Source organism: Halichoerus grypus, chromosome 6, assembly GCF_964656455.1.
Source record: "Halichoerus grypus chromosome 6, mHalGry1.hap1.1, whole genome shotgun sequence".
Lineage (NCBI taxonomy): Eukaryota > Metazoa > Chordata > Mammalia > Carnivora > Phocidae > Halichoerus > Halichoerus grypus.
This window is the reverse complement of record NC_135717.1, coordinates 165,219,574-165,237,960: the sequence shown is the minus strand read 5'-3', so window position 1 is coordinate 165,237,960 and position 18,387 is coordinate 165,219,574. Positions and strand designations below refer to the sequence as shown.

At 44.5% G+C, this 18,387-nt stretch overlaps 1 protein-coding gene across 4 annotated transcripts in view; it reads left to right on the top strand.

Moving 5' to 3' along the window:
• The window catches only part of LARGE1 (LARGE xylosyl- and glucuronyltransferase 1), a 522,085-nt gene that overhangs the window by 430,786 nt on the left and 72,912 nt on the right, over positions 1-18,387 (top strand). For all 4 annotated transcript variants that reach the window (XM_036093490.2, XM_036093487.2, XM_036093489.2 and 1 more), the window contains exons 8-9: positions 11,907-12,019; positions 13,815-13,940. In XM_036093490.2, the coding sequence (XP_035949383.1) occupies positions 11,907-12,019; positions 13,815-13,940 (239 nt within the window). The remainder of the gene's footprint in view (positions 1-11,906; positions 12,020-13,814; positions 13,941-18,387) is intronic.

Below are 18,387 nucleotides of genomic sequence, written 5' to 3'. Positions count from 1 at the left end.
GACCAAGGGAAACTAGGAGGGGTTTAAAGAGATTGGTTAGAGAGAAGTGGGGAGCAGGGGACAAAGAGAAAGCCCAGGGGAAAGGTGGGGGTCCTGGGGAGCCTCAAGTGTTGTTTAGTTTGTGCTAGTTAGTTCACTCTGAGCCAGCCACTTAGGCTTTCTGAGACTCAGTTTCCTCAGAAAGATGAGGATGGGGGTGGAGGCTTGGATTTGATAACCTTACGAGGTTTATTCTAGCTTAATATTCTTTGATTCCACAAAACTAGCAACGTGGAGCGGGAGCACTGCCCACCCAGGGAAGTCCAGCCAGCTTTGAGCAGTGGGTCTGTCAGAGCAGAACTGGACAAGCAATCAGCTTCAGTCAGCGTCAGGACCCACAGTCCTTTGCTTTGAAAGTGGGCAGAGAGGGGCGCCTGCGTGGTGCAGTTGGTTAAGCATCTGACTGTTGGTTTCGGCTCAGGTCATGATCTCAGGGTCGTGAGGTTGGGCTCCACACTCAGTGTGGAGTCAGCTTGAGATTCTCACTCCCTCTCCCTCTGCCCCTCCCGCTTGTGCTCTCTATCTAAAACAAATAATAAGAAACTCTTTAAAAAAATAAATAAAAGTGGGCAGTAAAAAAAGACATAATTTTATGTGACAGGAAGGAGGAATTAGCTAACGCTGCTATAGCAATTATATTGTGATATATAACTGTATCAAACCAACGCACTGTACCCCTCAGACTTACACAATGTTACATGTCAGGTCTATCTCCAAAACAAAGTGGGCAGAGAAACAGATCAAGAACTTCTGCAGAGCAGCAAGGAAAAGACAAGCAATCCAACAACAACAACAAAAAATGAACACAAATTTGTACGGGAAGTTCCTGAAAGAGGGTACCTGCATGGGCAGTGAACATCTGAAAAGGTGTTGAGCTTCATTAGTCATTAAAAAATGCAAATTACAATCCATAATGTGATACCACTAAGTATCTACCACAAGGTCGAAAACACAAAGAGGCAGGCGCTTACCTGTGGAAGTTATTTGTGGGAATGTGGATCAGTTAGAACTCTCACGCAGTAGGAGTGGGGGTGTAAACAGGAGGAACCACTTTGCAGGATCTGCTTGGGCTGAACATATGTACTCCCCATGACCCAGAAATTCATACGTACGATGCCAAGAGACATGATCAAGGATGGTTAGAACTTTCACAACTGAAAAAACCCCAATGTCCATCGTCAATGTAATATACAATAAGGATGAGTTCATTCATATTATAGGTTATTAGATAGCATTAGGGGGGCAAACTCCTACATGCAGTAATGTGACTGCACTTCTCAGGCATTGTTTTGAGCCAAAAGGCCAGTCATCAAAAGGGTATGTAAAATTCAGAAACTGATAAAACTACACCAGGATGTCAGAATTTGGGATAATGGCAAGATAACGGTTATGTGTGTGGTTGTAAGGGGCATGGTGGTCTGTCAGTGATGTTCTGTTTCCTGGCCTGGCCTCTAGTTACAGCAGTGAGTTGACTTGGTGAAAATTCATCAGGCTGTGCGCTTAGGATCTCTGCCCTTTTCGGAATGTATAGTACACTTCAATTAAAAGCTTCCTATAAAATCACAAAAATAAAAATGCTCTGCGAATCTTGCTTAAGAGATGTTCGCCAGCCACCAAACCCTTCACGTTCTTAGCCATATCACAGCCTCAGCCAAATACCTTCTGTCCAGGGACAGATATATTTTTGAGCCAAGCCTACCTGCCCAGAACACACCTCCCTCTGTTTGAGAGCCCACAGCACCTCCCGAATCGGGCGTGCGGGGACCACTTGTGTTGTCCATCTCTATATGTCTGGCATGGAAGTTGCTTGATAAATACTAATTGAAGGGGTGAGTGAGTGAGTGAAGGACCACCAGCCTTTTACAAGGTCTGAGCGGCCCTTTGTCCCCCATCCGTGCTCACTTTCAAAAATCCCAGCAAATTCAGGGCTTCAGGTGGGAGGATTTCCGTTTCTTCTCTCTCTCTCTGCTCAAGAGCTTTCGGAAAGGAAAAGATTTAAAACACAAAAAGTAGAAGCTTTTAATTTATATGATCAAAAGTGAGTCCCAGGTAAAATCAGCAGGGGATTTTAAATTAAGTGGTTTTTAATAAACTCACCTTCTGTTGGGTCACACATGAGAAGAGAGCCCTAGCGCTTCAAAGTGGGAGAGAGGAAAGTGGCGATTTCGAGGGTCATTTTTATGAATGTTTCCGGGATGAAAGCCCACACGGTCCCCAGGGCCACTGGGATAGAAGTACACGCAGTGCCCACTCCAGGCTTTGTTTCTCTGGTTCAAACCAGCAAAACCACAGGAAACGCTGAAGGACTAGGGAAACAGATTTGTATCTTCATGTGTTGGCCCTTATCGTGCAGGTAGAGAGCCAAGAAAATGCAGACAGGAGCTAGCGCAGACTCAGAGTTGAAGGAAAAGCAATATCCTACAGATTCCTGGGGGAAAGGGGAGAAGAGGTCCTGGTAAATAAATCTGGGAAATGTTGGATGCAGTAGCCCCCTTCGAGATTTCGCCGTGCACACTGATACAGCCAGCACTGTTTAAAGCCACCATGTCCTAAACTTAATTTACTGACTTAACCCTATTTCCCACACATGTGTGTAACACACTGTGGTTTAGTGTGCGTGTGGTCACTGCGAGTTCAGGAACAGAGGTTTAATCTGAAACCTGCTCTGATCTCATCTGAGGGAGGCACGTAGCTCCGTTTCTCCTCCTGAACTAAGGAAGCATGGGGTCTGCATTGACCAAGCGGATTCAAGCCATACTCTTTAGCTTGACCGAAGAATGGAAGCATGTAGTACGGAAAGAAACAGTGGTAGACTTCCTCGAAAACAGAAGGCTTGCATAATGCTAAGGAATGCCCACAGGAGGTGGTAGGATGTGCGGAGGACCTTGCTGAGCCGGCTCAGACAGACGCAGAGGGAAGAGGGTCTCCACACCCCACGGGAACGAGAGATGACATGTCAGCTCTGAAACACTGGGCTGATTGCCATCTCTCTTGGCTGCAGCCGCTCACCCATGCCCTCGTGGACCCGATCAGGCCCCACCCTGTGCGGAAGCCCTCCCTTTCCTGGCCTCATGTATCACTTGGTTCTCCCCATAAGGTTTCACACAAGCAAACCGGTAATGTCCTGTGGTCTTCACACAGTCCTTCAAGCATGTACTTCCGTTTTTCCAAGAGCTACCTGACTTATTTGGGCTTGAGGCCACTGATGCAATGACGTCTCACCGTATCTAGTCACGAGCATATACAAGGACACATGCACACACACAGTTTTCACCCATGCTAGACTATTTTATGTGACCACTTTTTAATTTTCATTTTTTGGGAGAAAAGGGGGAAATGGGTCATGACCTTTTAAGGTCTGCCAGGACCTGCGAGGAGGCAGCGTGGCATGGTTGAAAGGCCACAGATTGGAGAGTGAGACTGCTTTTGTCCCTCACTAGCTATGCATGAGCCTCGTCTCTTCATCTGTAAGATGGGGATTACCCCATCCACCTTGCAGGTTTGTCCTGAGACTTGGAGGGCCTTTAAAGCCCCTCTGTCTAGTAGTTGCTTGAGAAATGGTGTCTGTTACCAACACTGTCGCCGTCTTTCATCTCTTCTCTTTCTTGCGGTCCCGTTCTTAAGAGCCAGCATCTGGCTCATCTTCAAAAGCATTCTTTTCTCCCTCCTCTCTCCATAGACACCCACCTTTCTCTCCCTGCCATCTTGGTTCCCGAGGCATTGTTACATATTCAGTTTGGAAAACAGAAACAATGCCCTCTGATCCGCAGATGAAATGCCCTACCCGCTGGACCAGATGTTCACAGGAGAAGCCTTTGATTTTTTTTTTTTTTACATTTTTTTTATTATTATGTTATGTTAATCACCATACATTACATCATTCGTTTTTGATGTAGTGTTCCATGATTCATTGTTTGTGCACAGCACCCAGTGCTCCATGCAATACGTGCCCTCCTTAATACCCACCACCCAGCTAACCCATCCACCCACCCCCCTCCCCTCTAGAACCCTCAGTTTCTTTTTCAGAGTCCATCGTCTCTCATGGTTCATCTCCCCCCCCCAAGTCCCCCCCTTCGTTCTTCCCCTCCTGCTATCTTCTTTTTTTTTTTTTTTTTTTATGTTTGTTAGTAATTTATTTCCATTTTTTATTGAAGTATAGCACAACAGCTGGAGGGAAAGCCCTGCCGGCCCCATGCCTCCCAGCCAGCTCCATTGGGAGTCCCTGTCACATCGAAAGCATGCTGCCTGTGTGCAGAGTGCTGACCTCCAGGGCGAAGGGCTCACCCCAGGCTCCCAGACGCCCAGCAGCAAGGATGGAAATGGGTGGATCATGCAGCAGCGAATGCCAGGCAAAGGCCAAAGTCCAGCTTTTTTTGGCACCAGCAACCCCTGGCAGCAGGAGAGCTTAGTGTCAGAGTCTGACTCAGGGCAAGCATTGCAAAGCCAAATCTGTGTTGTTGGAGCTCGAAAGGGTCCAATTTCAGAAGGAGCCCATTTGCATCATTTTAACCCGTAGTCACTTAAAAAGCTTGCTCCCACATCGCATGCATGCACATAATTTGTACTCATTCTAGTGGGAATTAACGCAAGTAGAGCGAGTGATAATTAGACACCTTAATGAGGAAATGTATAGTTTCTGTAACTGTTATTTATAAGCTTTTATGTACCACTTCCTATTTTCAAAGGCCTTTACCATCATTAATTAGGTATCCCCCCAGCACCATAGGAGGGAGGTCAGTAAACAGAGTTATGTTTCTCTCAGAAATGTTGTTTTTCGGCTCTTGTACAATCTGTGAGCAAACTCCTAACCTTTGAAGAAACAGGCAGATTCTCTCATTTGTGCATATCTGTGTGATTATATTTAACAGTGTGTGCAGACTCCTTAGCTGCTTAGGAACATCCTTGTTGCACATAATTTTGCTTGTGCTAGATTTTCTTTCCTTTTTTATGTTTTTTCTTCTTGTGGGTCATATCAGTTAAGAAACCCCGAAGGACCTCCTAATCGTGCTGGTTGTGACACCATAAGCTGCCTATTTGAGAGAAGACTAAGAAGGAATATGGGCTTGCAGATACTTCAGAATTTTTAAGTGTCCGGGGCATTCCACACACAAGGGGATTTTAAAGATTTTTAGAAAGACGTGTGAATTCAGGCTGCCAAGTGAATTACTGGGTATGCATATATATTATCAATTATTATTTCTCAGTTCAGCCATATTGAGCACTGTGCATACCGTAGTTCTAGATACTTCTTAATATTGTGGGATTTTTACTTTGAGGTAGGAAAGAATAGATCATGGCATATACCAGATACTTTTAAAGATACACTTTTTTTTTAAAGTCCTCATAGTTGGGGTGCCTGGGTCGCTCAGTCAGTTGGGCGTCTGCCTTTGGCTCAGGTCATGGTTCCAGGGTCCTGGGATCAAGTCCTGCATTGGGCTCCCTGCTCAGCGGGGATCCTGCTTCTCCCTCTGCTGCTCCCCCTGCTAGTGCTCTCTTGCTCTCTCTCTGTCATATAAATAAATAAAATCTTTAAAAAAAAATAAAAATAAAGTCCACATAACCATGTTGGAGTTAATGTAGGATTGTCCCCAAATTACAGAGAAGGAACTGGGGCTCAGAATCCCGGTGACTTTTCTCAAGAGATATTGATGGTAAGAGATAATGTCAGGACTCAAACCCAGAGCTTCTGTTTTCAAGTCCACTTGGAAAAACTTGGGGTTTCTACATACAGCTTCCTCTTCCGTGATAGTTACAGAAACACCTGTGTTCCCAGAATCCATTCTGCAGCCTCAGCGCGAGGATATGGGGATATTTATTGTACGAATAACCTGTGGTTAATTACAGATTTATGAGCAAAGACAAATGTTTTCACCCATGATAGACAATTTTATGTGGCCACTTTTTAATTTTCATCTTTTGGGCGAAGAGGGGGAAATGGGTCATTACCTTTTAAGGTCTTCTGTTCAAACGTGGGTGGAAAATATTTGCTGCCTGATAGGCATTCACAGCCCGGAAGGGACGCGCCTGTCTGGCCTGACCTTCACGTAGGTGACCCTCTGCATCCTTTAGCTTTCAGGTTGGACACCATTTATTTCAGGAAGCTTTTCCCTAATGCTTCCCTCCACACTCACATCACAGTCTGTTTCCCGGTACTGGCTGCCATGCTTCTTACCTCATCTCGTATCTGTCACAGTGTTTGCATTTTCTTGGTTACCCATCTCCCTTCCCCATTAGGCCTTGCTCCCTAAGAGCAGCTAAGTCACCAGCTATCCCAGTGAATAATAGGAGGTGCTCAAAACACACCTGTAAATGAATTATAGAAGAAATAACTTCTGAATGCAGGCCCCATGATTAGAGACCAGACAGGGGCCCCTTGGTTCATTTTGACACGTCAAGAGAAGCTCGCATCTGGCCAGGTGGTAGGTCCTGGGAGCCCTGATTCCCATGAGCTCATGCTGGCCTGCATTGGCCAAGTACACGTTTGGCATTCATGTTTACACATGAGGCAGTCCTTCAAAACTTCGAGACGGGGCGCCTGACTGGCTCAGTCAGTGGAGCATGCGAATCTTGGTCTTGGGGTTGTAAGTTCAAGCCCCACGTTGGGTGTATAGATCACTTAAAATCTTAAAAAAAAAAAAAAAAGAAAAAGGCACTGAGACATATATCCCATAGATTCTACTGACAGGGAGGATGATGCAGTCTTCATTAGTTCTAACATTATAGGATGAAGACCCTTTCCCAGATGGGGCTGTAAGAAGCAATAACCATGACATTGGACAGTCACCTTACTTCTTAGCACCTCACTTCCCACATCTGTCCAAAAGTGATAATAATGACCAGCCTCTCTCCTTTCTAAGGATATTGTGGAGTCAGAAGAGGATAAACATGGAAGCTCTTGAATACAGAAGCTGACAGTGGAGTTCATAAGCTTTGTTAACATGAATTTGTTTTGTTTTGTTTTGGATTCTGATTGAATCAGGGAATGGACAGTAGTACATTTAGTAAACATTCTGGGATTCTAAAACTGCATGTGGGCTTGTCAAGTTTGCAAAGAAAGAGGTAGTTAAGTGGCAAAGTGCCATCGTGCCAGTTTTGCTGGAAGGAATAGTCTGTTGGAAGGGAAAACGGTAAATCGTGGCAAGATGGGCTTGGTGTGCCCAGCTAAGGAATTACAGCTTGTTCTTTAGACTACCTAAGATACGCGAGGCTTCTGAGCCTGATAGAGCAACATTTTAGGTTGGCTTTTCCGAAACAGATTCAGTTGTGGTCACTCCTTGCTCAAATCCTTCACCAGCTCCCAGGTGCCCTGAGCAGGACTTTCCATCCAGTGTGGCACACGTGGGGGACAGATGTGCCAAAATAGTGATCCCTTCAGCTGTGAATGGGGCCTGGGGCAGCCAGACCCCTGAATCAGCCCTTCCAGCCACAAGCAAGTTAGAAGGATATCATTTTCTGTGTAAGAAATGACGCGAAAGTGCTTGGAAAGCATCTCTTTTGCACAGGTACGAGCCCTTCCTGACACATTCCCTGCTCACTTGCTTGGGGTCACCTCCTGACATTTGCCCCAAAGCACTCTATTTAAGCCACCCCACCATCACACACTCCAGTTCCTGCACGCCCCGTCCTGCCGCTCTGCCTTTGTCTATGTCTCTACAGACGTCCCCGCCTTGTCTGCCTGGCCTGATCCTCGCCCTGGATCCTGGCTGACTGAGGCCTCCCTCCTGCATTCCCTTAATAAGCAGGGCACATCCTTAGTGTCCACTGGAATTATGATGGTTTGCGTGTCTTCCACAGATGGGCCGGCCAAGACTGAATGTTCTCCATCCAGTTAATATATGTTGAATTAATATTTTGAATGAAGCCCATGAAATTGGGAAAGGTAGAGACAAATAACACGCACAAGTCTATTTCAGTTGTTTGCACCACATAGATGCCCAATAAATAACTACTGAATGAGTCAGGAAAGGAAGAGGTGCAAAAGCTGATTTACATGTAGAATCCATAGGACCCATGATGGTCTGAATGTAAGAGAGGAGGAAGATGGAGAAGTTCAAGATGTTTCGGGGCAAGCAGCACCCTCAACACAGTAATCCTTGTACAGCTTTGGAGGCTAGACCACCCCAGCTAAGCTCTCAGACGTGTGCCCAACAAATCGGGATTAGGATGTGTATTGCAGCATTGCTTATAATAGGAGAAACATAGGAAGCAGCCAAAATGTCATTCATTCGGGAAATACATAAATAACGTGTGGTCTGTTTATACAATGAGTGAAGTGATGGCAAAGAATAGACTAGATATTGAAATTTTCACATGCTTTTAAGTCTTAAAAGACATAACATTGGGTGAAAGGGGAAATGAGAATGGAAGGTAGGCACTCTGAGACAAAGCCCCATAGATTGTTGATTAATACATGCATAGAGAATAAAACTATGAACGCATGCGTGGAAGTGAAACCCAGCCCCCTTGGGGTAGTGGTTACCCTTGGGAAAGGGAGAGCCCGAGTAAGATGAAGGAGCTTTTGATTTATCCATCATGTTGTATTACTCACAGCAAGTGTGGCAATACATTACTTGCATTTATGAAACTGGGGTGGTGGGTATTTGTCATTTTAGTTTCAAGACTTTTCTGTTGGTTTGAAAGAGTTCATGCTTTTAAAAATTAACATCAAACAATGGAAAAGGCTGGGGAACCAGGAGAATAACCCCACATTTCTGCATTTAGGCTTCTGTTCTAGACACCCGCCTCTATTTCAACAAGTCTGGCACACAGGGTGGGATCCCATCGGCCACAGAGGACTTGCCAAGTCTTAACACCATTTAAAAGCATCAATTCTCAGTTCAGTCCCCTGAGACTGATAGATCTAGCGACACTTCTAGAGACGTCAAAATGTGCATTAATATCTTCCATCACTGTTTATGGCTTCCACCCCTCCCCATTTTCTCTGTATATGAGAGCATCTCTCCAACCTAATTAAATTTAGTTTCTGCAGTAAGATTTAAGGACATTCTTTTACGTGTGTGACTGGAATTGATTTTTTGAATCCGTCACTGTTTTCTCTTGGTTTGCAACTTTGTAGATTTTTCTTTTCTTTCTCCCCAAAAGAAGCAAGTACTATGCTTATGGTGAATTTCACTATTTCTAAAACTGCTTCCATGAACACTTTCAGTGGTGTGCTAGAGCAATTTGCACTGACTCGGGGGTGGGGGGTTGGGGGGTGTCGATTGTGCGCATTTCTTCCCAACTGGGTGTCCGGTGACATCACATTGGTAGCTTGAAATCAGCCATGTTGGGAGTATTTACACCATGGGAATCAGCAAGTGCTACCAATCAAGTCTCAGTTTTTTCCCCTGGAGAGCTTGTGGTCAAACCTTTGCTAGCCTACCACTAGGGGGCATAACCGCTTTCTGAATTGCACAGGGCAAGTACCATTTTTCTCATTTTACACATACAGAAACCAAAAGTCACAAAAGGAAAAAGTCTTGGCCTGAGTCACAGGGCTCCAGTGCTGGGGCTCCGGTCTGTGTGGTGTAGATGAAGATGCACTGGCTTTGGAGCCAGGCAGATCTGAGTTCGAATCTGCTATAGCCTCTCTGATACTGTGAATTGTTCAAGTGTCTGACTTAGCCCCTCAGTTTCCCCACCTGTAAAATAAGGATGACGACATCTAGCCTGTAATGATCTTGTGAGCGTTAAGTGAAAAGACGTGTGCAAAACCTAGCACACCGCAAAGGAGGTATGCAAAAGAGGTAATTTGACCTTTTGACTTACGATTGACTTATGAGTTCAGATCCGTGTATTTTACCCCATGCTTACCATTACCATGTATATTTTTTTATTTCAGCTTTACCAGACCAAACACCTTGGATGAGACGGTGACTTTATTTTTACTCCAAATATGTGCCACTGGAATCGGGTTTAAAAAAGTCTCAGAGTTGACATTTATGTGTGATTTGGGGAATCGGGTTCTTTCCAAAAATGTTAGCGACGTATGTACTAGGTATCAACTAAGATCATTCGTCAGCTTCCTGGAGTTTTCTGCACTTTCTCCACTAAGCATCCTGAGCAGGATTGATTTGGGGGCCCATGGGTGCTACAATTCCATCCCCCAAATTAACTGCAGTGGCCTGCAGGGAAATTCTCTTGGCTGCTCATGTTCCCTGCTCTGGGCATTCTCTGCATGCTCCAACTGACCTGGGGGTGGACTGCTTCTGAGTCATCCAGCAAAGCCAAAATCTGCTTTTCTTTTTAGACTTTCACTAGTTAATTTTTGCCTGAGTAATAAATTTTGGGTTTTTTTGTTGTTTTTTTTTTTTTTACATTTTAAAAAAATAACAGAAGGGTGTACAGTGACAGTTTCTCTCGCTACACAGCCCCCCATGGACCCAGGTCCCTCCCCATGAAAACTAACAAAACAAAACAAAAATGGAGCTCATCTTCAAGACCAGCGTCAGCACTGCCTTCACTGTAGTTTACATCCGTGTTGGCTGTGGGGACCAGAGAAGACCTTGGAAATCAGGGACACTGCAACAAGCTCCTATTTCTTGTCAATAAATGCAAAGCCAATTGGCCAGACTTACCTAGAATAAAATTGCAGGGGAGCTGCTTTTTATCTATAAAGATAAATGGCGCAGATTGTGCAAACACCTTCCATCAGCTAAACCTGGTTGGTTGTCATATTTCTGGGGGAAAAAAAAAAAAACATAGGGAAGAACCTAATGCTTACAGGGAATGTAGTACATATCAGGTGCAATATTAGGCTCTTTTTAAAATGAGTGTGGTAAAATATGCATGGCGTAAATGTACCCTTTTAACCATCTTTTTTTAAAAATTTTTATTGTTATGTTAATCACCATACATTACATCATTAGTTTTTGATGTAGTGTTCCATGCTTCATTGTTTGCGTATAACACCCAGTGCTCCATGCAGAATGTGCCCTCCCCAATACCCATCACCAGGCTAACCCATCCTCCCACCCCCCCTCCCCTCTAGAACCCTCAGTCTGTTTTCAGAGTCCATCGTCTCTCATGGTTCGTCTCCCCCTCCGATTTCCCCCCCTTCATTCTTCCCCTCCTGCTATCTTCTTCTTTTATTTTTTTCTTAACATATATTGCATTATTTGTTTCAGAGGTACAGATCTGTGATTCAACAGTCTTGCACAATTCACAGCACTCACCATAGCACATACCCTCCCCAGTGTCTATCTCCCAGCCACCCCATCCCTCCCACCCCACCCCCACTCCAGCAACCCTCAGTTTGTTTCCTGAGATTAAGAATTCCTCATATCAGTGAGGTCATATGATACATGTCTTTCTCTGATTGACTTATTTCGCTCAGCATAACACCCTCCAGTTCCATCCACGTCGTTGCAAATGGCAAGATCTCATTCCTTTTGATGGCTGCATAATATTCCATTGTATATATATACCACATCTTCTTTATCCATTCATCTGTCAATGGACATCTTGGCTCTTTCCACAGTTTGGCTATTGTGGACATTGCTGCTATAAACATCGGGGTGCACGTACCCCTTCGGATCCCTACATTTGTGTCTTTGGGGTAACCTTTTAACCATCTTTAAGTGTACAGTTCAGAAGCATTAAGTACGTTCGCGTGGTTGCGCGACCATCCCCACCATCCTATCTCCAGAAAGTGCTAGGCTGTTTTGCCCATCTCATGTAGTGTTTGCAACAGCCTTTGAGGCTGTTGTAACATTCTCCATACAATGAGGACGTTTCAGAGAGAATGTGTCCCTGGCAGAGCCTGGGATGGAACCCACGTGTGTTTGTCTCCAAACTGTGGACAGGTGTGTGCCCGGCTCTGCGTCTCACTGTTGCTTCTCCCTCCTCCCTCCTCTGCCGTTACCCAGGAGTGATCCTGCTGCTTCTGGATAAACTACGGAAGATGAAATGGGAGCAGATGTGGAGGCTGACCGCAGAGAGGGAGCTGATGGGCATGCTTTCCACCTCCTTAGCTGACCAGGTGAGTAGCCAGGCTAGACGGTAGTTATTCCTGAGTACCCTTGCACTGGTTCTCAAAGAAGCCTGGAAGTATATGGGTCTGGATGATTTTTCCACTGCCTGTGTGACTGTGCCCTGGGATCGATCTGCCTTAGGCTTGCCTGTCTGAGACAACAGTGGAACTTGGTTGTGAATTCATCTGTGCGTTCAGCAGCCTTTCACTGCACACACCATGTGTCAGGGACAATGTTCAGAACTAGGATTGCAGAGATGAATGAAAGATGCAGTCCTTGGCCTCAGAGAGCTCATAGTTTATTGAAGCAGACCGATAAGTAAATGACCATCCGATGTGCTAAGGGGAGGTCGCTGTCTCCATCTGGGTATGGGGTGCGTAGGTCCTGCTCCTTGTGACCCCAGAAAACCACAGCCTGTTTCCCAGACAGGATTTCAGTTTGCTTTTCTCACTTTTACAGCAGCACCTTTTCTTGAGAACCTGTGCTATGACCTTATCCTCAAGGGAAATGCATTTAAATGGAAGGGACAAACCGCCTGGCTGGAATAACCGGCTTCTAATCCAGGCAATCTGAAAAAGTCTGTGCACTCCACCAAACCATTAACATAAATTCATCAAAATCCCGTGTCTCATTTTTTGCTGGGAAGTGCAGGTGCCCGAGCCTTTGACCTTGGCTCTACCAGGGTCACACTTTTAGACTTTGAGCTCCCTGTGGTATAGCTGGCCGTGTTGAAATGGAGACAAGACTTCTCTGGGTCCTCTGCATTTTTCTCCTTTCCTGTTCACCCAAAAAGCAAGCCCACTCCCATATGTTTTTGCTCCAAGTTCAGTGGTCTGATTCATTGTATTTTTGCCAAGTTTTCTAATACAGAGGAAGCAAGAAACTCTATAGCGTTACTTTGCTATTTTTTTTTTTTAAGCATGGTTATTATTCAGTATTTCCCAAGCAGCCAGAAACTAATTTCCTTTTTTCAAACATGAGATCTGGTATAATGAATGAGTTAAAAATTACCCAGGTAGCTGTTTTAAACCTGAAGGGAAAATTGTCCTCCATCATCATTTTTTAAGTCAGGTCACAATGACTCACGTGTCCCCAAAAGCTAGCAATTGCATGTCTGTGTCCAAGGAGGATACTTTATCCAGGCATCTCCTCCTGCGAAGGCACATAATTCACCTCCCGGCACCACCTGTCAGCAGCTAGTTAAGTATGGCCTGGTGCAGCAAAAGCTTGGAGAAAAGCCCGAAAGAAGGGAAGCCTCCCTAGAAAAGTCACAGTCGGATTTGGAGGTGGGGAGTGCGCGTGGCCGAGTGGGCACCGTGGCCTGCAGGAAAACAAGGCGCATCCATCATCGAGTCCGCCAAAAGCCCCAGGAAGCGCTGCTGAAACAGCGCTGTAATTTGTCTCAGCCCCTGAATGAGTGGAGCCACTTGTCATCATGCAGTTTCCTCTCCTGGAGGCTTGGGATGGATGACGCCTCGATGAGGTGGGAAGAGAGGCAGAAAAGTGACTTCATTTAACATCTGCCAGCTCAGGTGGGAAAGACACTCCCTGTCTGCTCCCACATCCGCTTCCCTGATGGCGCCTTCTGGGGACCAGGAGAGCCCATGAGCGTCAAGTCAGCGTGGGGCGTTCTCCCATCTCTGTCCAAACACAACTGCTTGGTTCTGGAGATGGGAATGCCCCGCAGTGCAAGCCAGCCTGTGTTGCGAGCAGGGGGCTCGAGGGAGGCCCTTGCCCAGGAAGAGAGTTGGCATCATAGGTGAAACCCAGCTGTTTTGACCGTGTCTGGCTTTTCTCTCCCAGGATATTTTCAATGCCGTCATCAAACAGAACCCCTTCCTCGTGTATCAGCTCCCCTGCTTCTGGAACGTGCAGCTGTCGGACCACACCCGCTCTGAGCAATGCTACAGGGACGTGTCTGATCTGAAGGTAGAGGAAGGCCAGGCTGCGGTGGGTGTGGGGCAGCCCCGCGGAGGGGGAGAGGCGTGTCCCGCCGTGGCACGGGGGGCCGGCTAGGGAGGGCTCTTCAGGGGGATGAATGGTTCTGAGCTTTGTGTGCAGTGTGGTGAGAGAGATAAGGGTGTAGAAGACAGAAAGAATGTGCTTTTCTCCTTTGTTTTTTTTTCCCCACTTGTTTGCTTTCTGGAAAGCATAAGGCCTCCCTCCCTGCCTAAGAACCAGCTTGCCTGGTGATTCTTCTTGCCGCCTGCTGCCGGCTGTTTTGGTTCATATCAGCTCCCCAAATCCAGTCATTTAATTCAAACAAAAACATTTATTGAGGGACTACCCTGTGCCAGGTGTCATAGATAGAATAACTTCCTTCCTACGTTCAAGTCGTTCGCGGCCAGAGAAGAGACCCAGGTGAGGAAAGGAATGTGAACACGCCTGCCAGGTGCCGTGGTGGCCATGGTGGAGACTGTGGGGAGGCACCAGACATCTCATTCCACCTCATGCAGCAGTGACAGTGACAGAAAAGCCTTCGTCATCGGTCTCTAGGTCCCAGACATAGCGGTAGGGCCCGGAAGCAACCAGCTTGAACCATGGAAACCCGAAGAAGGTAGAAGGGCTCACAGTGACCCCCCTGGCTGAATACAAGCAGGCCCATTAGGTGACCCACCTCAAAATATCTGTAAGCCCTAGCTGACCAATGGGTTCCTGACACCCGGACACAGGTACCAAAGAAGGAAAATTCCAGAACTCCCCGTACCTCCTCACCTTCCCCCTTAACTAGAGCCCCCACCACTGCCTCCTGGCAGAAGCACAGCCTCTGTGCTGCGTCCTGCCCACCACTCCCTTGCGTGTATTCAATAAACTATCTCCTTTGTTCCGCCTCGGGTGAGTCCTTTCACTGCCTGCGTCCCTAGCTGCCGCCCCACCCCCCACAGTGAAGAAGACAGCATGTACAAGTTATCTGCTGCCATAGTTAATGCTGCAGAACAAGCTATTCTAACAGTGGCTTAAATCAACAACCATTTATTTAGCTGAGGAGTCTGCAGGTGGGCCGGCCGTCCGTCTGATTTTCACTGGCTTGACCAAGTGTCCGTGGTCAGCTTTGGATCCGATGGCTGGTGGCTAGGACATCTTGGCCCTCCTCCGGTGTTTCCCATGTCCCATGAGCAGGCCAGTCCGGCTCGTTCTCATGGCAAAGCAGAGGTGGGAGAAGAATTTTTAGTGCTTGCAAGGAAAGCTTGAGTCCTTGCTGCTAATATCCTGTTGGCTGAGCCCAGAATTAAAGGGTGTGTCAGAATTTCCTACCTACAATGGGAGAAGTGAGGAACTGACCTCAGCTGGAAAGTGACAGAAGGACTTGAACCCAGGCCTGTCTAACAGCAAGTGTGTTTCCCTCTCTGGCTATATCAGACAGGAAGTAGACACGTGCAACCATAGGGAGTTGATGTCATTTAAATGTATAGCCATTGCCCACACGCCCATGCAATAACAATCATTTGAAAGTTTTAAAAGGGAAAAGGAACCCAAACCTTGCTTTCCGAATAAATCCGTCTTTTCCAAGTAGCTTCTGGCCATGTCCACATATGTGTGTTGCCTCTTATTTATAGTCATAACACACATAGAATTTTGTACTCTTCTGTTACCGAGCCATTCCTGTTACTTTAGTTGTTTTCAAATTTTCACAAATATAAACTGTGTTGTAATGAACAGTCTAAAATTCACAGCTTTCCAGGAATGAAATCACATAGTCCAAAAGGACAAACTTTTTTTGTTTTGTTTTGTTTTGTTTTACTGCATTACAAAATATTAGAAAGTGTTTAAAACAGAAGTACCTCCATCATTCATTCTTTCAGTCAACTTTTATGCAGCTCCTTCGCTATGTCGTGTATTTCTTAGACATGAGGAAAATATATGATATACTCAGGAATATTTCCAAGACTGTCATGAACTAGAAGTTTAAAGGTGAGGAAAATAAAATCAACCCTGTATAGAACACCAGAAAGTACTGGATAAAAAATTGTTTTAAGGATTTGAAAGCATAGTCGATCAGTCCATAAAGTAAATGAAGTAAGCAGAGACCAGAAACGATGATAAAGTATGGATCTAGAAGGATAAGCAAAAAGCAACTGGATCTGACATTTGCTGGCTATTTGCTGATCCTTAGGAGCTAGAGGCCTGGCCTAAAAATAATTTACTAAAAAACTATATAATTTACTATATAATTCAAACAAAGGAATGCTATTTTTAGTGACACTGGGACATTAGGCCTAAATCCAAGTCATGCAAACCATGTGTATAACCATTCTATTAAAAGGCTATGAGTGGGAATTTGGGTCCCAACCCCAAGAAAGACAAAAGATGCTTGCCAATAGTCAGGATCCAGGAAAAGCGATATCCTCAGTGAATAACAAGTTTAAAAATATCCATAGGAGAACATGATAGAGATGTTAATAAAACATTGTTATATGTTTTATCCTTGGCTTTAGGTAAAATAAGAGAGACATGTTGCCCCTGAGAATTTCTCATTTCAAGCTTGTGCTCTTTTATTTGGGGGGGCTGAAATTTATATGTGTGGGACAGAAATAGAAAAAACATGAAAATGTGCCAGGCACCTGGCAGAAATAAACAGAAATCTAATCTAGAAGAATACTCAAAAACAAGAAAGACTTCAATAAATTCTTTAGGTGAAGTTTCAAGAAAAATGAGTTCTCATTTGGTAATCCCTAAACACATGGGGAAATAAGCCACCATGAGAAAGGGCAGAAACTGTAGATTTAAATCACAAAGACTTCAGGTATTAGACTCATCAGATATAAAACATGAATATTTTTTATTATGTGTAAGAAATAAAAGAATTAAAAGGATGGAGGAACAAGAGATTCTCAAAGGCAAATAGACCTGTTTAGATCAAACAGTACTTTTTGAAGTGAAAAATATAATTGTTGAAATTATAAATTAAATGAATACATTAAGCAGTAAATTAGACCCAGCTAAAGAGAGAATTAGAAGAGATAGCTGAAGAAATTATCCAAAACCCAGCACACAAGGAAAACGAGAAAAACTGTGAGAAGTTAAGATATTGGGATGTGTCTAATTAGACTGTCAGAAGGGGATAATAGAGAAAATTGGAAGTGAAGCATCTTTATAGTGAATGGGAATTTTCCAGAACTATTAAAAGGTATCCGTAAGAAAGTGGATTAAAAATATGGAAGATTTGAGCTACACAGTTAAAAATCCTGATTTATTGGGCAATTAAAGAACCTTGTACGTAACAGAGAATATACATCCTTCTCAAGCTCACATGAGACATTTATCATAAGTAGCCATGTTCTGGACCATAAAGTAAATCTCAGTATGTTTCAAAGAATTATATATATATACATATATATAATATATATCTCTGAACACAGTATAATTAAATAAGCAGGAATAAGACTTTTAAAAAATATATTTGATTAAGGGGCGCCTGGGTGGCTCAGTTGGTTAAGTGTCTACCTTTAGCTCAGGGCATGATCCCAGGGTCCTGGGATCGAGTCCCATGTCGGGCTCCCTGCTTGGTGGGGAGCCTGCTTCTCCCTCTCCCACTCCCCCCTGCTTGTGCACTCTGTGTGTGTGTGTGTGTGTGTGTGTGTGTCAAATAAATAAAATCTTAAAATATATATTTGATTAAAATTGAGAGCATACTTCTGAATTACTCATGATTCCAAACAGAAATCATAATTGAAACTGAGACCTACTTAGAACTGAATGAAAATAAAAATGATACATGTCAAAACTAGTGAAACGATACAGATATATGAAGAAATTTATAGCCTTAAATCTCATATTAAAAAGAAGAAAGGCTGAAAATTAATAAGCCAAGTCTATAATTTAAGATGATATATAAAGAACATTAGGACAGGGGCGTCTGGGTGGCTTAGTTGGTTAAGCGACTGCCTTTGGCTCGGGTCATGATCCCAGGGTCCTGGGATCGAGCCCCGCATCACGCTCCCTGCTCGGCGGGAAGCTTGTTTCTCCCTTTCCCACTCCCCCTGCTTGTGTTCCCTCTCTCGCTGTCTCTCTCTCTGTGTCAAATAAATAAATAAAATCTTTAAAAAAAAACAAAAAAAAACACAGGACAAATTCAAAAATTAAGAGACAGGGCATAAAGAAGATAAGAGCAGAAGTTGATCAACAAATTATTCAACAAAGTCAGAAGTTGGCTCTTTGAAAGGAACCGATAGAATAGGCAAAGCAGTGGTAGGGCTCAATGAAAAATAGCAAGAGCACTCACCAATTAATGACTAGGGAGCCATAAATGCAGATTCATGTACTCCTTCCCTAAATGTTTTTGAGCCAGTCATCTTTCTGAGTTCTAGGAATATAGCAGAAATTAAAGCAAACAGAAGTTTCTTACCTTGTGGAGTTTTCAATCAAGTAGATAAAG